This window comes from Cavenderia fasciculata (assembly GCF_000203815.1).
Source record: "Cavenderia fasciculata unplaced genomic scaffold Scf_Dfasci-G-b-143d02.r1-5, whole genome shotgun sequence".
NCBI classification, from domain to species: Eukaryota; Evosea; class Eumycetozoa; order Acytosteliales; family Cavenderiaceae; genus Cavenderia; species Cavenderia fasciculata.
Genome location: NW_004457713.1, coordinates 493,282 through 513,497, shown reverse-complemented (window position 1 = coordinate 513,497; position 20,216 = coordinate 493,282). Strand labels below are relative to the sequence as shown.

General features: G+C 34.3%; 12 protein-coding genes across 12 annotated transcripts; 5 read left to right on the top strand and 7 right to left on the bottom strand.

The window, feature by feature from the left end:
* Positions 1-118: 118 nt before the first annotated feature.
* Positions 119-846, top strand: DFA_02425 (DNA repair and recombination protein rad22; the record flags this gene model as incomplete). The annotated part of the gene is made up of 2 exons (XM_004366753.1): positions 119-376; positions 463-846. 2 exons carry the CDS (start codon positions 119-121, stop codon positions 844-846), a joined length of 642 nt encoding a protein of 213 aa, XP_004366810.1.
* A 132-nt stretch (positions 847-978) lies between these two features.
* rpl7a (60S ribosomal protein L7a) lies at positions 979-2,746 on the bottom strand (the record flags this gene model as incomplete). The annotated part of the gene is made up of 3 exons (XM_004366752.1): positions 979-1,275; positions 2,111-2,656; positions 2,744-2,746. The coding sequence occupies 3 exons, from the start codon at positions 2,744-2,746 to the stop codon at positions 979-981; spliced, it is 846 nt and encodes a 281-aa protein (XP_004366809.1).
* A 287-nt stretch (positions 2,747-3,033) lies between these two features.
* DFA_02423 (uncharacterized protein) lies at positions 3,034-4,515 on the top strand (the record flags this gene model as incomplete). The annotated part of the gene is made up of 2 exons (XM_004366751.1): positions 3,034-3,660; positions 3,742-4,515. 2 exons carry the CDS (start codon positions 3,034-3,036, stop codon positions 4,513-4,515), a joined length of 1,401 nt encoding a protein of 466 aa, XP_004366808.1.
* A 156-nt stretch (positions 4,516-4,671) lies between these two features.
* DFA_02422 (uncharacterized protein) lies at positions 4,672-6,073 on the bottom strand (the record flags this gene model as incomplete). Its single annotated transcript, XM_004366750.1, has 2 exons — positions 4,672-5,742; positions 5,864-6,073. The coding sequence occupies 2 exons, from the start codon at positions 6,071-6,073 to the stop codon at positions 4,672-4,674; spliced, it is 1,281 nt and encodes a 426-aa protein (XP_004366807.1).
* A 367-nt stretch (positions 6,074-6,440) lies between these two features.
* Positions 6,441-7,929, top strand: gnt3 (GlcNAc transferase; the record flags this gene model as incomplete). Its single annotated transcript, XM_004366749.1, has 2 exons — positions 6,441-7,601; positions 7,669-7,929. The coding sequence occupies 2 exons, from the start codon at positions 6,441-6,443 to the stop codon at positions 7,927-7,929; spliced, it is 1,422 nt and encodes a 473-aa protein (XP_004366806.1).
* Positions 7,930-8,002: 73 nt separating this feature from the next.
* DFA_02420 (putative pantetheine-phosphate adenylyltransferase) lies at positions 8,003-9,306 on the bottom strand (the record flags this gene model as incomplete). Its single annotated transcript, XM_004366748.1, has 3 exons — positions 8,003-8,149; positions 8,226-8,333; positions 8,398-9,306. 3 exons carry the CDS (start codon positions 9,304-9,306, stop codon positions 8,003-8,005), a joined length of 1,164 nt encoding a protein of 387 aa, XP_004366805.1.
* A 571-nt stretch (positions 9,307-9,877) lies between these two features.
* DFA_02419 (uncharacterized protein) lies at positions 9,878-10,084 on the top strand (the record flags this gene model as incomplete). The annotated part of the gene is made up of 1 exon (XM_004366747.1): positions 9,878-10,084. The coding sequence occupies one exon, from the start codon at positions 9,878-9,880 to the stop codon at positions 10,082-10,084; it is 207 nt and encodes a 68-aa protein (XP_004366804.1).
* Positions 10,085-10,329: 245 nt separating this feature from the next.
* On the bottom strand, positions 10,330-11,796 carry DFA_02418 (uncharacterized protein; the record flags this gene model as incomplete). The annotated part of the gene is made up of 2 exons (XM_004366746.1): positions 10,330-11,340; positions 11,374-11,796. 2 exons carry the CDS (start codon positions 11,794-11,796, stop codon positions 10,330-10,332), a joined length of 1,434 nt encoding a protein of 477 aa, XP_004366803.1.
* A 189-nt stretch (positions 11,797-11,985) lies between these two features.
* Positions 11,986-14,542, top strand: DFA_02417 (uncharacterized protein; the record flags this gene model as incomplete). The annotated part of the gene is made up of 2 exons (XM_004366745.1): positions 11,986-11,994; positions 12,044-14,542. 2 exons carry the CDS (start codon positions 11,986-11,988, stop codon positions 14,540-14,542), a joined length of 2,508 nt encoding a protein of 835 aa, XP_004366802.1.
* Positions 14,543-14,642: 100 nt separating this feature from the next.
* Positions 14,643-16,248, bottom strand: DFA_02416 (uncharacterized protein; the record flags this gene model as incomplete). The annotated part of the gene is made up of 2 exons (XM_004366744.1): positions 14,643-15,439; positions 16,233-16,248. 2 exons carry the CDS (start codon positions 16,246-16,248, stop codon positions 14,643-14,645), a joined length of 813 nt encoding a protein of 270 aa, XP_004366801.1.
* Positions 16,249-16,577: 329 nt separating this feature from the next.
* DFA_02415 (uncharacterized protein) lies at positions 16,578-18,496 on the bottom strand (the record flags this gene model as incomplete). Its single annotated transcript, XM_004366743.1, has 2 exons — positions 16,578-16,869; positions 16,893-18,496. 2 exons carry the CDS (start codon positions 18,494-18,496, stop codon positions 16,578-16,580), a joined length of 1,896 nt encoding a protein of 631 aa, XP_004366800.1.
* Positions 18,497-18,942: 446 nt separating this feature from the next.
* On the bottom strand, positions 18,943-20,055 carry DFA_02414 (uncharacterized protein; the record flags this gene model as incomplete). Its single annotated transcript, XM_004366742.1, has 1 exon — positions 18,943-20,055. One exon carries the CDS (start codon positions 20,053-20,055, stop codon positions 18,943-18,945), a length of 1,113 nt encoding a protein of 370 aa, XP_004366799.1.
* Between the last annotated feature and the right edge of the window lie 161 nt (positions 20,056-20,216).

Sequence of the window (20,216 nt, the reverse complement as noted above, 5' to 3'; positions counted from 1 at the left end):
AGTTTTGGAAGTGCGTGTCTCGAGATTTGCACAATGAATCTTCATTTTTAATATTTTAATATATTTTATTTTTATTTGTATAGTTCAGAGTTTCAAGTTTGAAATAGAGAGAGAGAGGATGGATAACAATGAATTAAGTTCAACAGCACAACCAAACTATCATCTATTTGGAAAGGTAGAATTCAACGATGAAGAGAAACAAAGAATAACACGTGAATTGGATACAGCCCCAAGTCAACAAGATCTACAGACAAGAGTTGCATTTGGTAAATCTAAAGTTGCCTATATGGAGGCATGGAAGGTGATAGAGATTGCAAACAAAATATTTGGTTTCAATGGTTGGTCTTCTCAACTTACTAATATGAAGACTGATTTCGTATGTTCATAAACAAAACAAATAACAATCATTCATTCATACTGATCATCTCTCTTCTTTTTGTTTGTTTGTTTGTTTATTTTTAGACTGACGTAATTGGTGGTAATTATAAAGTTGGAGCAACTGCAATTCTAAGAGTTACACTAAAAGATGGAACATTTCATGAGGATTTTGGATTTGGTATTGCTATAAATGGTTGTAAAGGTTTGGCTATTGAGAACGCTAGAAAGGGTGCTGTATCTGATGCTCGTAAAAGAGTATTACGTATCTTTGGAAGAGCTCTTGGTAATCAATTGTACCAACAATCTTATAATCAACAAATCGTTGCTAATAAAGCAAATCCACAATTACCTCCTACCCTTGGATCCAACAACAATCAACCACCTGTAAATAATAATCAACAACCTCAACAACAACAACAACAACAGCAACAGCAACCTCAACAATATGAAGATGATTTTGACTTTTAATATAAATAAATAATATACAAATAATATTAATGGAATATATATAATAATAAATAATAATAATAACTAATAATAAATAAATAAATAAATGTATAAAAGAAGAATATGTATGTGTTAAGAATTGAAGAATCAAATTTATTTCTTGACGTTTGAGAGGTTCTTTTCCTTGAGACGCTTGGCCATTCTGATCTTGGACTTGGAAGAGACTTGACAACCTCCCCATTCCTTACGGTGTTCAACGTTGTTGTTGTACATGTTCTTGGCAGATTCGACAAGGAGAGAGAGATCGTGTTGGTCACCTTGGTTGACACCAGTGATGGCAACGACAGAGGTCTTCTTGAGGTTGACGACTTGACCCAATCTGGACTTGGACTTGACGATGACGTATGGGACATCCATACGACGGCAGAGAGCTGGTAAAGAGATGACCAACTGAGATAGGAAAGAGGAAAGGGGGAAGGGGAGAGGAGGGGTAAGTTAGCAATTGGAATAAAGAGGGAAACAAGGGGTAGAAGGTGTTGCCAACTTTTGGAATGTTGGGATATTATAGTATATGTGAGGGGAGGTATATGGATGATGGTAATGTTTCATAAATAGTAGATATATAATATAATATAATAATAGTAATATGGTTAATTACTATTATATATATATGTATATATTTAGGAGGGTTGAAACAGAAGTGGAAAGTTTGGAACTTTGCGCAACCGTTTAAAAGCCCCTCTAGTGAAGGATCCATCCACATAATCAATGTTGCCTCCCAGAGATGGGTGGTGTACATCTAGCAGGCATTCCAATCACTCGAGTGCCGTCAACAATGCTTTTGAATAACATCTATTTGTATTGGTCGCAAGTGGTACAAAAGAACCAACTTGGCATTGTCTAAAACATGGTTAAACAACAGACCGATACACAAGCACTTGGTTTCAAGCCCTGTCCCATTGCAATAGAAAGCAATGAAAACATTAAATAGGCGAAACAAAAGTATATGAAATCACACACATGGCCAAGAGAATGGAATCAAAGTGTGGAAAGATGTTAAACAAACATAGTTCCAAACATCCACCTCTGTCACAAAACCTTGAACAAGCGGATAGAAGAAGAAGTAAAGAGACCCAGCCGATAGAATAGAAGAAATGATTTACCATCATCATTATTATACAACCCTCATATATATAACCTATGACAATTTGAATAGTCAAACTAGCACTAGCAACGCGTAACCTTTAGGATTATTATATGATTGTTATGTTATCATTATACATACTTCAACTGGGTCGACATCATGAGCAATGACGACGAGCTTGACCTTCTTCTTTTCAACGAGACGGGTGACCATGTCGACACCGTGACGGACGACGTGAGCCTTCTCCTTTGGAGCTTGTGGCTTCTCACCCTTTGGGGCGGCAGCACGCTCTTGAGCAATCTTTGACAAACGAGCCTTCTTGGCAGCGGCTTCTTCTGGACGGTACTTGTCCAACAACTTGAAGAGGGAGGTGGCGGTGTTCTTGTCCAAGACACGGGTGAATTGGTTGATGGTTGGTGGGACCTTGAAACGTCTCATGAGGACTCTACGACGACGTTGGATGAGGACGTAACGTGGCCACTTGGTAAAGTAGGTAACATCACGCTTTGGAGCAACACCGTGACCGGTACCAAAGACACGCTTCTTGTTCAAGGTGTAGATGGCGTCGAAACGAGCACGTGGCTTCTTGGCAGCAACAGCCTTACCACCGGCGGCCTTCTTGACGACCTTTGGGGCAGCTGGCTTGGTAGCAACAGTCTTAGCTGGGGCAACAGTCTTCTTAGTTGACTAGAAATGAAAAGTAATAGTAATAGAGTAGATATGTCTTTAGATTATACGTTCTTATAGTGTGATAATAGATATAGGATAGCATACCATTCTTAACGTTTATCTAGTAGATGGTCCTTTAACAAAGTGTATGATAGTCTAACGGTTGTATCTTGAAAGGTGAGCTGAGTGTGCGTCACACCCGCTCGGTTGCCGAATGAGCAACAGACTCATGAAAAATAAAAAAAATAAAAAAAATTCAAACTTCTGATTTTGTTACTTTTTAAAATTGCATGTTTATTTTCTGACCTCAGAGGTTGAATGTGATGATGAGTTAATATCTTAGCTTGACTACTATTATTATTATTATTGTACAATACATATATTAGATAGAGAATATGACAGGGTGTGGAGGATGTTCAACTAAAGGTAGTTCTGGTTGTTGTTCAACAAAGTCTAGTAGTAGTACTCCAACAACTACTACTAATACAACTGCTACAGTTGAAAAGGGAGGAATAAGACAATATGAATTTGGAGCATATAGTTCAAATAAAATAGAGTATAGTAATGATGCTACAGATAGTGATAATACAACATCATCAATACCAAAAAAACAATCGTCTGGAGGAGGATGCTCAAGTGGAGGTTGTTCAAGTGGGTCATGTAAATCAAGTTCAACGTCAACAACAACAAGTGTATATAATAATAATCAACAACAACAACAACAACATAATCATTCACATTCAAATAGTTCACATTCACATGGTTCAAATCAAAATGATATTATAACAAATGAAGAATCAATTAAAATTAAAGAAGGAACAGATGATGTATTGACAGCATCACAAGGTGGATGTCCATCAAATACAGAGTCTGCAGGAAAGGAAACTGTTTGTCAATCATGTCCAGGTCAAGGAGTTTGTTCATCACAATCTGTTAATCCAGACAAGAAATCAATCGATATTAGAATGAAAGTAATTAAACATAAATTATTGGTACTAAGTGGTAAAGGTGGTGTTGGAAAGGTATGTAGAAAAAAGAAATATCATAAATATAATATAATATAATATTGTATAATATTAATTTGATTGTTTAATTTAATTTAGAGCTCAATAACATCATTATTAAGTTTTGGATTAGTACATAGACAACAAAAAGTATCAGTTTTGGATATTGATATTTGTGGACCTTCTATACCAAAATTGATGGGAGTTGAAGGAGTGGCTATTGTCAATTCAGAGTCTGGTTGGGTACCACCTAGACCACTACCAGAGTGTAATATACATGCCGGTGATATTAAAGTAATGTCTGTTGGATCCATGTTGGGTAGTCAGAATAATAGTATTGTTTGGAAAGGTCCTAGAAAGACAACTATTATCAATCGACTCTTAAAAGATACGTTTTGGGGTAGACAAGATTACCTAGTAGTAGATACACCACCGGGTACCGGTGACGAACATTTATCAATCGTTTCAGCTCTATCAAGTACAACCAATGTAGTTGATGGTGCTATCATTGTAACATCACCTCAAGATTTGGCAGTTGATACTGTTAAAAGAGAAATTGAATTTTGTTTAAAACAAGGTGTCAAGGTTATAGGTGTCATTGAGAATCTTAGTGGATACGCATGTCCATGTTGTGATGAAGTGACAGAAATTTGGAAACCAAAAGATGGAACTAGTAGTGGTGGACTTGGTCTTGCACAACTTTACAATATACCATTCCTAGGTCGTCTACCTATCGATATCAATCTAGGATATTGTAGTGAAAATGGTAAATGTCCATTTTGTGATTACCCAGATTCAACAGGTACAAAATCTTTTGAAAAAATTATTGATTCAATTTTAATTCAATTAAATCAACAACAACAAAAATCATAATCAAAATCATAAAGTCATAAACCAAGTATATTGTTATATTATATATTTAATTTGTTCTATTTATTTTTCTATCTATTTATTTATTTATTTTAATAAGCTCTTATACTATTAAAATAATATTATTTGTTTGTTTGTATCATTGGTATTTGTTATTATTTATCGGAGAGTTGAAATAGTTAATGGAGAAGTTGGGATTACTTGAGAGATTGATTTGTTTGGATTAAATGGAGACTTGATTGAAAATGGTGAAGAGTTGATCATTTTGTTGGAAATATCCGAAAGAGGTGCTCCTTTTGGAGTTGACACCTTTGGAGTTGACACCTTTTTAGATGGTGTACTTGCAGTACTTGTACTGCCACCAACAGTCTTTTTGTTTGGTGTATTGTTATTTGTTGCCTTTTTGTTTGGTGTATTTTTGTTGTTGTTGGTCGATCTAGCAGGACTATTAGTATTTGATTTACTTGGAGTTGATGGTTTTGGATGTAAAAGACTTGATCCAGTCTTTCTCAATTTAATACCGGTAATGTCAGACAGCGAGATATGGAATGATGGTTGATTCGATGACATTCTCTTTGGTTTGGCAGCAGCTGGTACGGTTGGTGCCTGCTGAGTGCTCTCTACAGTACTTGGTTGTCTTGGAGTAACCTTTTGTTGTTGCTGCATCATCATCATTGGAGGTGGTGGAGGTGGTGGAGGTGGTGGAGCATACATTTGGACGGTTGGTTGAATAGCAACAGGTGGAGCAGATTGGATAAGTTGAGCAGCTCGAATAATTTGATCCAATAAATTGTGGTATTGTTTTAAATCCTTTTTAGTTTGTTTCAATTGTTCATTCTTTACCTTTGACAATTCCTTTTCAAGTGATGCAATTCTTGATTCCAATGTTCTAATTTGGTGTTCATTATTTTGGATAAATGTTGATGACGATGTGGTAGTAGTGGTAGTCGATGATGATGATGATGATTCTTGACGTAAAAATGGTTTGTTGGACGAAGATGAGGAACCTTGATCTCTATCACTAAATGCCAATGCCAATTCAGTGTCATTGTATTCATGTGAGTCAGGGTACATACCTCCTCCTTCAAATTCATCCTCATCCTCTTCACAACCATCATCATACTGGTATTCTAGAGCACTAGAATCATCATCATCATGATTGGCAGTTATTTTTCTGTTAGTTGTTGTAGTTTGGTTATATTTACAAATAGTTGAAATAAATTGGAATACCTAAAAGACAAATCAAATACAAATAATTTCAAAAGTAGAACAAACAAACAAACAAATATTAATATTTAAATGATTATTTTTTGACAAGTTAGTTAGTTGGTCAAGAATGGATGGTACATACATTATTTGAAAGATTAGTAAGTGATTTAATGGGTGAATGTACAATATTGATACATTGATCAATTAATATAGATATTGATGGTTTATTCTGAGTATTATTATTATTATTGGTTGTATTATTATTGTTGTTATTGTTATTGTTATTGCTTCTCTTCTTCTTTCTAATTTGTTTAGATTGAGATTTCTTTTTTCTTTTATCTCCCAACTTCATCTTATCTTTCTTTATCTATCTATCTTTTATCTCTATACAATGAATGATGATGTAAATATAAACATATGATACAACTTGAACAAGCAAAAGAAGAGGTGATGGTTCATGGCTGCACCCAAATCTTGGTTCAGATCTGACCGTTGAAAAACAGTTGGAGAGGGAAAAATTTAAATTTGAATTTTAACCAAAAGTCGCCAAGGATCAGATGATGTTAATTGGTTCATTTAAAATTTATTATTATTGTCTACTCTTTCATAACACACCACCCACAAAACATGAAGAAACCCTAACTTTACTTTATTTACTTTACTTTTTATTTATTTGTTTATATATATGTATATATTTGTGTATATATTTCTATTTCGATATGGTGAATAATCAAACTATTAGAATATTGATTAGTGTATTGATCATTGTATCATTATTCATTTATATGATGATGATGATCAATGATAGGGATGGAGAGATTGAGATACTAAAGAATGATGCGGCAGAGATACGATTAGAGTTGATAGAACGGGCAGATTATATAAGGACGGCGGAGGAGGAGAGGCAACATTTGGATGTAATGCAATACCAAAAGAGTCAAGCACTATTTCAAGCAAATGCAACTGCACATACAAGATTGGAGAATATGTTGAAACTGTTAAACGATCAGACTAGAACTGCTCAATTCCTTGAACACGATGTGCAAAGATTAGAAGAACTGTATCGTCGAGTAGTGGAATCACAAATGATACTGGAAAGAAAGGCGAGCGAGTTGGAACATGCAATTGTACCTATTGTAGTATTGACATGTAACAGATCATTCTATCTCAGTAAATGTTTGACGGCACTTGAAAAGAGTCGTAATCAATCAACTCTACCTAGACATTACCATCCAATCATCGTATCACAAGATTGTGATGATATGTTGACCGACAATATACTGTATCGTGATGATGACGAGTTTTTGGCAATGGATCTCGTCGCTTGGAGACACCCTAATCGTACCAAATTACTCTATCCATACCAATCAATCTCTAGACACTATCGTTGGGTATTGGAGGAGGTGTTTAAACTTGGTTATTCAACTGCTATCATTATCGAGGATGATCTTCAAGTGTCACCTGATTTTATATCTTATTTTGACCGTATGCATCCTCTGCTACTCGATAGTAAACAGAATTTGTTTTGTGTGTCTGCCTGGAACGACTTTGGACAATACAACACACTCCCCGCCCAACCAGAGACTGTACTCGACCAATTCCGACGTACCGACTTTTTCCCAGGTCTTGGATGGATGTTGACACGAACCTTTTGGCTAGAAATACGTGATCATTGGCCAGAATCCTATTGGGATGAATATCTCCGACAAAAGAATATTACTCATGGAAGACATTGTATCTATCCAGATATCCCACGTGTCAAAAATCTTGGTGAACTTGGTACAAGTGGAGAAACCATTTTCAACAATCATCTTAGTAAAATGATCTCTAATAATATTACAATCAATTATCAAAATATATCAATATTTAATTTATTTAATGTAAGAAGTAAAAGAAAAGTAAAAGAAATGTAAACAATTAATTAATTATTTTTTGTTGGTTTGTTAGGAAAATTATAAAAAAGAATTTGAAAAAGAATTTACGGTAGCTAGATATATACAATTTTATGAAATTGAAACATTTAAATTAAAGAATGAAACATTGAAAGTATTTTATACTAGCGTACCAGATTACAGTCACTATGCAAATATCATGGGAATACTAAATGATACAAGAGAAGGTATACCAAGATCATCCTACAATAATATAGTTAGAATCTATTATAAATCAAATATTTTATTCCTTGCACCAATAAATTCTTTTGGTTAAATCAAATCTGAACAGATGTGATTTGATTGTTTTGTAAATATAAAGAAAAGAAAAGAATATTTATTCTTATTATTTATTCTTTTGTTTCCTGTTGTTGTAATTTAATAAAATCTAAATGTCTAAGATAGGTAGAACTTAATTTAACGTCTCCACCTTGTTCAACTCCATCAAAATATGAGATTGAGTATATTTCCAATGGTTTTAAATTAGTTTCTCTTCTCTAAAAAATAATATTATGCATTAATATTTATGTATGTAAATATAAATAATGATTAATTATTTGTTTGTTTACTTACAACTTGATTAATATATAAAGCAGTTTTTAAAGTTTCAGGTGAAATGACAATATTTTGTAATCTTGTACTTGTACATGTATTGGCATATGGTTCAATCAATTTTAACATCTAAATAAAACATTAATTAATATTAATTCAAAAAAGATAATTATGATTGATTTGTTATATTTACATTATATTCAACATTTGGATTAACATTTTGAAGGAATTGTTTTGTAATTTGAGTTCTTGTTTCAAATGGAGCAATCAATTCAGAGTATTTTTTAGATTTTAGAATGGAATTGTCTGTTATGCCAACTTCCATATACTCTGAACAAAGTAGTGCTGCCATTGTCAAGAGTATCTTGTGTCCTGGATGAATACGATCAAATGTACCACCAAGTACAACTCCTTTAAATATAGGTTTCCAACTTTCTCTATCACTTGATTCCATTTGTACAGTGTCATCATAGATTGAATATTTATAATTATCAATTGGATAATTGATCGAATCAACTTTGATAAATTGTTGTTGTTGTTGTTGTTGTTGTTTAATATATGGTTGATCTTGTTGATCTATGAATAATACATCAATACCAATTTCATCTTTTGGATTAATTGATGTCAATGAAGAAGATGAAGAGGAAGATGAAGAGGATGATTGATTGGTTGCCAATGATGGAGGAATTAAAGTAACATTCAACTTTGGATTAAATTTATATAATACTTTATAGTAAGAGTCATAGATTGATTCTAATCTTTTAAGTCTTTGATAGTGTTGATTGATGAGTGTTGATGGTGATTGAGGGTCATCGGTAGAGTTGTTGCTATTTGATGTCTGTTCAATCGATTCAACTCTATTCAATGTATTGTTATAGTGTTGTCCAATTACACTATCATATGATTCTAATGATCTATTATTATTGATAGTATCATTCTTCCAAAAACTTGAATGTGAAACAAACTGAACATATAGTTTATCTTGTACTTGTAGCTGACAACTAAACAATTTAGCAAAGTTGTGATAATGTACAATACTATGAGCATCCTTTTTACTCATAGACTCTGTAAACAACAGTCTAATCAATCCCGTTTTATACATTGTTTATAGTTTAGTTTAGTTTAGTTTAGTTTATATATATATATTTCTTTCAACTAGTTGTATAAATAATAATAATAATAATAATGAATGTATTTATTCAATTTCTTCTTTTATAACTTTTCATTTTAAATTAAATATCTATCTCTTTTTGCGCAAAGATGATCGGTCGGAGTGGGATTGGTTCCCAACACCTATGATATGATGATGATGATGAAATATTTAAACGAAAAAGGAAACAAATAACTCTTTTGTTGGGTGTATGTGTATACAACTACTACTTTCTTTTATTACAAATTAAATTAAATATAAATTTATTAATAATAAATGTGAGATGAGACAGAAAGAAGAATGTCATCATCACCAAGACACTGAAAGATGATTTTATTTATAAAAGTTATTTTTAATTTTATATTTAAATATTTCCTGAGTAGATTATAAAAAGACTCTGATGACTGCTGTGCCACCACTATTTACCCTTTCATCTCATTATTTTGAAATAAACAAGAGGAGAGAGTTCTTTATTCTTTGGACACGATTATCATTTTCCTCATTTGTATTTTAAATTTGTATAATGTCAACAACAACAATAAGATGGTCAAACACATTAGTCAAGGATTGGACAAACCAATTGGCTAATGATTGGGTAAATGTCACTCTCAGACGTAATCCAAATGACATTTACCTCAAAAAAGACATATCAGGTGAAGATCTTTACTTTGCGAGGGTTCACTCTTTGAAAGTTGATTTGATGATCTGTTCTGCGTGTCCAAAGGTGTAGTCGCTTAACTACTCGCTGTTAACAACAACACCAACACCACCTTTGCATTCTTCCTATTTTGACTAGTGAAACCGATATGTTCAAAAAAGCTTCAGACTCGCCAGTTAACTTTGCCAAACTAGGTAGTCATATTATTCGCCTCGAACCAATCTCGATAGATGATGATACGTCACCGAACTAATATCCGTGTCATATTTATACTCTCTTTTATTATTACACAATTATTAATATTAATTTTAATTAATTTAAATGTGGGATGAGACAAGTAGAATGTCTTGATCTTGGTGATGACAGTGAAATAAAATGTGGTGAAAGATTGGCCCAGTAGCATTATTATGAAAGGTTTTAAAGATATTGTTGTTTGGTTGATCGTTACCATTACCACCAATAAAATAGGTAATATTGTTGTCATAGTCATAGACACATTGACCAAAGTCTATTTTTGCAATATTACCATACCCTTTAATACTATTATTTGATTCCCATAATTTTCTTGTTAAATAAATCGATTCAATCTCTGTATAATATGTAATCTCATTTCTATACATAACATTACAACTATTATTATTATTATTATTATTATTATTATTATTATTATTATTATTATTATTATTATTACTGTTATTTTTTGATTTACCACCATAAACAAGTACTCTATCATTTGATTGATCGTTGATTAAAAATATACCTCTTTTAGGTGTTGATAATTTAACATTATCTAATAGGTACCAAGAGTCTGATAGCTTGTCATATACTTCAATACTATCCAATTCCTTTCCATCCATCCCAACTCCACCTGCCACAATGATGATTTGAGCTTCTTGATCAAATAATACACCAGCATTATATCTTGGTACTTTTAGACTTGCCATTGGAGTGATCACGTTCATTTCAGTATCATATCTCTCGCACGTAGATATTGCCTTATTGTCTTTACCTTGATCTTTACCACCAATAAAGTAAATATATCTTGGTTCTGAATGTGATTGTATACATGATGATTTGTACCGAGGGTAGAGCAATTCTACAGACATTTGATGGAATGGTTCCAATACAGATGTATCTCTTTGTATCTTTGCTTTTAGTATTTGTTTTGGATTATGTTTACCACCAAACACAAAGATTGATTCTTTTGAATAGGCTGTAAAAGCATTCAATAGTGGACCGAGTTCTCTTTCTTCTTTAACTTGACTTGCACCATCGGAGGTATGGCTAATACAACGAGGTTGAATAGGGTCAGTGTTGACAGACCATGGCTTGATACGATACGGGTATCAAGGGTATCCAACCTTTTCCTTTTCAGTACAAAATAATCTTGTAAATTGACATGAAGAAGAATAACAATATTCTTTGTTCAATTTATTACTATTATCTTGTTGTTGTTGTTGTTGTCCACCAATAGTAAACAAGAATGGTGCATAATGTAAATTAACTTTAATCGGTGTATAGTTGAGTTTTCCTTTAATATCTTGTTCAATTACTATCGATTGAATAGTTGATGATGATCTTGGTGGAGGTGGTGGTAATGTTGCTGCTGTATATTGTTCTGTTATTGAGAATGTTGTTGTTTTTTGTTTATTACTATCTCTTTTCGAGGTACTATTAAAATTTTTGACCATATTTTCTTTCTCTCTTTGACCTTTTTTTTTTTTATGTTGATAATATTTTTTTACTTTTTGATGAAGTAGAGAAGCAGTATGCCATATCATCATTATTAATATCTTGATTTAATTTGTTTTGGTAAAATTAGCAAAGGAGATGATGTCACAGTCTCGATCTCAACTTCTTCTTCTTCTTCTACTTTGTTTATGATCAATGATGAATACATCAGATAAAGACAACCAGTCAACTTCAAATGATGATGATGTTGATATTAAAATCAAAAGATACCAATTATTAAAATGTATATTGTGCAATAGGTTTCTACGAAACTGTTTGTTTAAAAAATATATTATAGAGTTCTTTGGGAGTAGAGAGATATTAGAATCATCATCATTGTCCTCCTCAACCAAACCTATACAATCATACCCAAGAGATCGTAGACAAGCAGGTACCACGTGGGCTGTACCAGAGTCACCAATTAAACTTTACGGATGGGCCGAGTTAAAGGTAGATGCAGCTCAACTTGCTGCCTATGGATACTTGAACCAATTAATCATACTATTAAATCAACAAGAGAATCATTATAATCATAATCAATTAAAATGGTTTAAATCTTCTCCACCATCCTCTTCATCTTCTTCTAATACTACTACTACTACTCAATCTCAGTACTTTATACCAAATTTAGAAGGAATAATAATGTTGGCATGTAAAAAGAATAGAATAGAGATTTTAGATTATCTATTTGATCGGTATGGAGGACACTTGAAAGAAGTTGGTTATTATATACAAAAGTATGCGTGTCGGTATGGTAGAGACGATCTATTCCAACACACGGTCGGATTACTCGGACATGTATACTATGGATTGCAAAATGATATATTGGGTGGTGCCAATACCAACATTATAACCTATTGTCTAGAGTTGGATAGAAAGGCGGCGGCAACAACAGGATCAATGTCAAACATCCCATCTAAATATCTTGTACCTCGTCAAGAAATATTACAACATGTAAACAAATGGTTATCACTACCAACCCTACAATACCTTTATCAACATCATGAATACAACATTGTATTTACACAATCCAACAATAATTCATTTCTTAAAGCTGCAACGATGCACAACAAGTTGGATGTTGTTCGGTTCATTGTAGAGAATAAAATAGAGGACACCAAGAATGTAGGGAGAGAAAGTTTGTTTGATTATGCTGCACGTATAGGTCGGTTAGAAATCATTCAATATCTTCACTCTATCGATCTGTGTACATCATCCTCATCCTCATCATCATCATCATCATCATCATCGCCGTCATCGTCGGGTGTTGTTGTAACAGAGGCTGCTATTGATCAGGCAGCTCGTAATGGATATTTGGATATAGTTTGTTTTCTTGTGGAGAATAGGACAGAGGGTATGTCGTATAGGGCAATTGAAAAGGCTGCCAAATTTAATCATTTGGAGATTGTAAAGTATCTACATACAAATACAACAGCACCGTGTACGCACAAGGCTATGGATCGGTCAGTCGAGTTTCCAGATATATTCATATACTTGTATAACAATCGAAAGGAGGGATACAGTAAACAAGCGACACGATCCATCATGTTGGCGGCTGGGTCAGTCCTGTGTCCCCCGGACCACACCAATAGCTTCTTGGACGTTATCAAACTCATCCAACAAGATGACGATAAGGAGAAATTCAATTTTGGACTAGACCGTCTTTCATTGGCTATCCCTCGTCACGAGTTGACCGATGATTGTGACGTGTTCAAGTTTATGGTCAAGTTTGTTGTTGACTCTACGTCGGTCGTGTCATCATACTCACCAATGATGCATCGTGCCATTGAAAACAATCAACTGTCATTGGTACAGTGGATGCAACAACACCTCTTAATCGACTACACATCCAACTATTTCCAATCGGCTGCCAACACGAGTGATGTGCGTATGCTGAGGTATATGCTCGAGACTGAAAACAGCCCATTTATCAACACCAACCATTCCACTCATGTCAACAACCTCTCACTGGCTTTTCTAACAGCCGTACTCTCCAACAACATGACTATTGTCGAATACCTATTAGACAATACACAACAACTAGTCAACTACTCTATTACATTTGACTTGTACTCTACAGTCATCAGACAAGGCAATGTTACACTTTTAAAACGTTTAATTACTGTCTCTTCCTCCAATCACGATGCATGTGGTGGTGGTCAGACAACTGCAGTACTAGACTTTAAAGTATTTATTGCATCTGGTACATTTTTAAACGATTTAAATTATGCTATTGATAATGTATGTCTAGAGATGATAAAGTATCTATTTGACAATTACGATCATGTCGATAGAACTGGTAAACGTCTGGCACTGGTCTTTTTCCATTATCACAATATCACGTCAGAGATGATCGAGATGATTCGATATCTTACTGTCAACAAACAAGTTATAACAATGCCAAATGTCAAGGTTGGGTCTCGTGCTCCTCGAGAGTTGGGATTTTATCTATTGACAACGGTCAACACTGCCAAACAACCACCAACCTATATCAATATTGTAGACCTATTTATTCTGCAAAGACTTGATAAACAAAGTTGGAGTAATCTTTTGGAAGAGGCAATTGTTTGTGAAAATGTTGATCTTGTTAGATTCATATTGTTCAATACCAATGCATCAATGACACCAAAACTCATTCAAACATTGACTCAAAATCAATATCCTCATATTATTCCAATCATAGATAATCATTCTCATCTTAAATCTCCAATAGATGGTAGACGACAAATTAAACTATATTATTCTATCAATAATGATGATAATAATAATCATCAAGAAAAAAAATGTAATTTACAATAAATAATAATTCATGTACGATATATTGAAATTAAAGTTTAATAGTAAGAAAGTTTAAGTTTATTTAAATAATTAATTATTTAATTATTTATTTATTTATTTATTATTGTTTGGTTGGAGCTGCACATTTTTTCTTTGGTTTCTTGGTAGGACGAATCTTTGGTGTTTTGTCATACTCCAAACCTGGAATGTTAAAATTAACATCTAAAGGTTCGACATTGCGAATCTTGCCAGGTGGGAGGTTCTTGGTGCCGCTGTAGAAGAGTAGAGAAACCGTTATGGAAATGGATTCACCACCACTTTTAGCATTTAATGTAATTTCAAAAGGTTTGCCTTTCGACGCCAATCCTTTTTTACCACGTGGTTTGGGTGTGTCAGTGTTGGGTTGACTTGAATTTTTTTTTTGTCGTGGATTCAACGTGAAATCCATATTGGCAATTCCATCATGATTGATTATCACATTTGGGAATCCAGTTTTGTATTTCTCTTTTACATCAGGAGGTAACTCTGCCCAGATTCCAATATTGTTGGGGTCAAAATCGCCGAGTATTAGAAATCTAAGCCAGATGTTTTCATTTGGACCTATTGTGCTTGATCCATCTATATACTTTAATCCCAATGGATTTGGATTATCTTGACTTGATACCAAAGCAACTTTTGGAAGGTTTTGGTTGAACTGCTGTGTATTGGCATCCAAACTAGAGATACTCCCCAATCCGTTATCGGGAAATACCTGAAATGAACCCAAATCACCTGTAGTACTGCTGCTGACCACATGGTGCTCAGGTGGTTGTTGAGGTGGAGGGGTGGGTTGCTGCGAGCTTGGTTGTTGCTGTTGTTGAGAGGTTCCAACAACCGATGTACCTTCAAATAACTCTTTTTGAATTAGTTGTAATTGACCTCAAGATGAATGGTATCCTCAAATAGATTTTTTTTTAGCTGTTGAATATCAACTGGGGCCAGTTGATCTTGTTGTTTTAAAGTTGATGATGCATATAGACCAATTTTAGGGTTTGTTTCAGCGATTGCAGTGATTGTAGTGGTGTTGGTGATTGAAATGATGTTGATGGTGATGGTTGTTGTTGTTGTTCCACATGCAGCATCATGTCACCAGAAGTTCGTCCTAGAGAAGAGGTGTCGCGAATGGGATTCGGTCCACAGTTGTGGATTCGACACGGATCGGAAATCTAGCGGTTTGAACAGGTTGTTTTTCATCTGATGGTTCCAGTGGAACATTGACTACTTTCAGTACTCCTGAATTGTCATCGATAAAAACTGAATCGGGTTCATGGTTTTCGATTGATTGTAACAAATTACAATCTGTATCCTTCAAGAACTGTGATGAGACTGTATCCTCCTCAATGGTTAGAAAAAAGAACAACGATGATTAAGCCTGCCAATAGAGATCAATAAAGAGAGGGACAGGATAATAGAGCGAGAGAGAGATATAATATAAAAAGAGATATAGATGGTTAGTGAAAGGACCCCATCCCTAGGTGGAAAATGGGTCCATTTTTTATCTGTGTAAAGAATAAAATTTGATTGATAAAAAAAAAGTGTTGCAATGAAAGTTTGGGACTACCTACCTATATTTATATAAGAACTTAATTCTTGGATTCGAGTTTTTAGGTATTCAAGTTAGACCTATTATTGTGATCATCGACAAATAAATTAAATTTAGTCTTATTTTTACACTTCTGATACTCCATTGAATTTATGATACCAACAATCGATGTGATGATTAAATATTAAATATGCTTTGTGCCTCTCCTCTGTCTGCGTATTCCTTCTTCTTTTTATAAAATAGAATTACATTGACCTAGCTAGGATGAGGAATAGTTAGTTAGTGATATTCAATAATCTTCAAGAAAGAGAAATGAAAAAATTAAAAGAAATTAAACCAAAGATATAGATAGAGCTCTTTCGAGTTAGTTTGAATTTAAAAAAAACCATTATTTATTTATTTATTTATTATTTTATTATTTACTTATTTAATTATTCTTTTTTATATTTTTTGGTAGCATCTTCACCATTGTTTTTAGGTCTTGAAATTGGTTTCATTGTATTGGTGTGACTGGCGATAGGTAGTGGTAGGCATGCCCTTTCTTTTAGTTTCTCCTGTGCTAGTAGTACTAGTACTAGTAGTAGTAGTGCTAGTAGTACTAGTAGTAGTAGTAGTGGGCACATTATCTCCTTGCCCATCATTAACGCCTGGCCAAGCAGATAGATCGGTGAAAGAGGTTGGGAATAGATCTTCGCACCACGACAAAATCCAATTTGGATCATTGTTATTAACAATGGAACCAATTGTAAGACTAGGTGCAGCTACACTAGAAACAACCCTTTTTCTAACCTTTTTTCCAACCTTTTTTCCATCCTCTTTTTCTTCCTCTTCCTTTTTTCTTCCTTTTTTTCTTCCTTTTTTTCTTCCTTTTTTTCTTCCTTTTTTTCTTCCTTTTTTTTAAGATAGCCAGTCACCCAATTTGGAGATTCCTTGAGTAGTTCTTCAGTTAGAGAGAGATGGACTGAAAACTTTGGCTCGTGTAAGACAATGTTCTTATTGGTGCCATCTGGTCCACCCATAGCGCCAAGGAGCTGTGTGGAACTTTCCTTGGTTTTTCTAGAGCCAAGGAGGAATATGGTAGCAGGTCCATATAATAATCGGCCCAATTTAATCTGAACCTGAAATTGGTTGGGGTCCAATCCTTTAATTTTATCATTGATAGGCACAGGTTCGACCATGAGGATCTTGGATGGAGGGAGGGCCTTGGTGCCGCTGTACATTTTGATTGTAATCCTTTCGGTATATCCTGGAATGGATATACCACGATTGTGAGCCATAACTTCAATCTCAATAGGGATGCCTTCTGATATTGATGACGATGTTGATAATGATCCGTCGTCAGACTTTGAATTGGACTTTGACTTTGAATTGGACTTTGACTTTGAATTGGACTTTAGAAAGATTGTAAAGGCAAGTTCGGCATTTCCAACATCGTCGACATTGGTAATTTGGTACTTGAGTATGAAATCCTCGTTTTCAACAACAAACTTTGCCATGAGTGTCACATCGCTAAACTTGAACAATTTACTAGCACGAACTTTGAAATGATTTGTGACACTTCCACTTGGAACCCCTGTACTTGCTCCACGTACCCACTCTAAGGGTTTTTCTTGCAATGGCTTGGCGTCAACACAAAGAAGGTCAAGTAATTGTTGGGAAAGGAAAGCAACTGGTGGATACACAAATGAAAGTTGAGATTGCTTTGTGAGTAGTTGTCCTCGTTCTTTTTCTTGTTGAGAATTTAATTGTTCCTTTTGTTGATCTAGTAATTTTTGTAGTTGTTCTTGTTGTTCTGATTGCGATTTTATAAGTTGATTTTGTAGTTCTATTTGTTGATCTAGTAATTTTTGATATTGAACATTTTGTTTTTGAAGCAGTTGATCTTGTTGTTGGCGTAGTTGTTGTTGAAGGATTTGTTGTTGTTGTGGTCCTAGTAGTAGTAGTTGTTGTTGTAGTAGTTGTTGTTGTCCTAGTTGTTGGTCTTGACCAAGGATAGGGTTGACCTTACTGAGGGTTAGAAGTTGGGACTGGTTTTGGTCCATAGAAGAAGAGTTGGTGAAATTTGAACCGTCGTAGTGTTGCACGTCGACATGCATGGCGCCTCCATCAGAGGGTGCCCCTTGAAGTTGACTTGGCAATTGATTGAGAGCCTGAGAGGGTTGGTAGTTGTTATAGGAAATGGATCTATTTTCGGACTTGGGCTCTTCATTTGTGCTGTTCGTACGAACAATGCTAATGGTTGGAAAATATCGAACATCATTCTGGTTGCTGTCATTACAGTGTGGTTGTTGAGGCTGGGGAGGAGCCTCGGTATTGGTGTGTGGTTGAGAACCTCCGAGGAGCTTTTCAAAATTGGGTTTGAAGGAATATTCATGATCAAGGTCCATATTCATATTTTAGCTTAATCACTATCTAGATAAGAAATAGCTATGGAAGAATCATAGAATAAATTTGACCAAAAAGAGAGAGAGAGAGAGAGAGAGAGAGAGAGAGAGAGAGAGATAAGGAAATAAATGAAATAAATAGATGGTGGATGGTTAGTCAAGAGTCAAGAAGTGTACTCAAAGAAAATGAAAGAATCATACGTTTAACTAAAGAAAGATCGGTACTATTACAATACAAGAGATAGAATAAATATAAATATAAATATAATTATTTATATAAATAATTAAGATAAAGATAAATAAGAAGAAGAAGTAAATGAATGTGTCTCTCAGTTAATGAATTTAAGCCAAAAGGAGGAGGAGGAGGAATGATTAGATCGGTGGTACCCGAAGTGAAAATGTAATTCGAAAAATGATCATCACTGGGGTCGGTACCCACCGGTTAACCCAACAATTTAACTTGAATGAAAGTTATTTCTTCTGTCAGCTTCCTCTCGATTGATTGTAAAGTCTATTGTAGCTTCTATTTTTTGAAGGGTTTTAGTTTGAACGACGGTAACAAATATTTCGGTGGCACCAAACTTCATTGAGACATTAACCGATTTCTCATCCTTAGTGTCACCTGGTGGGAGTGGAATTAATAATTCGGCGGCAAAGGAAATTCCTGGGTCAGTTGTGTATTTTATATCGGACAAGAGCGAGGAGAATATAGCAACTCTGATAGCATTTTGGGTTACACTGGTTGGCCAGTAGGTTCGGGTTATTATTTCATCAATGCCAACCGACTGTCCAGCCCAAACAAATGAATCGCAGATATTATATACATATGGTATCCCTACGTGTTTTTCTGGGTTAAACTTGTTTGCCGTTTCGACAGCATATGTTCTTTGCAATGTACGTTTGGTAATGACAGATGGATGGAGACCGAATCTACATGCACCCTTGACGACAGACAATGATGGTCTGGTTGGAACGATGATTTTGGCACCAGTGTATGCAAACTCTTTCTTTACCAATTCTTGTAGAAAGTAGTTTTCACTGAAACCACCAATCATAAAGATGAAATTTGGTTTCTTGATACAATCCCATTGTAGCATTTGAGTCTTGACGCAATCTACTATTTTGTTGAATAATGGTTGCAAAAATGTCATAAACGATTCCATGGGAATGACAAGATGTCCCGATCTCTTGTATTCGATATTGGAAGTGGTGGCAACATTATACTTTTGAATTCGTTGGGTCAGCCAATCAATATTCTTGTCAAATACACGTTGATTAAAGGAAATGTATCTTGGTTTGCAGCTGCTTTCAGACATTGATTTTTTAGCACTTTCAAACTTGTCCATCAATGCCATAAAGTCAGAACTGTCAATCATATCTTGTGTAACTTCATCACCAAGTAATTCAAATTCTTTTTTCTTTGGAGTACGAATAAATTGTTTGATTCCGTTTAATAGTCCACTCATCTCTCTTGATACAAATATTATTTGAATAAGCACAATAATCTTTTTTTTTTCAAAGAGACGAGAGTCGAGATGCTGTAAATTTTCGATCATCTGATCAGACATTTATATTATTTTTATTATTATTATTATTATTATTGATAATAACATTCTTGAACTCAAACTGCATCATTCATTATCTCTATTTATTATTCAACACCCACCTTTTTATCTTTTATCAATAATAATAATAAGAATAATAATAATAATAATAATAAAACAGATAG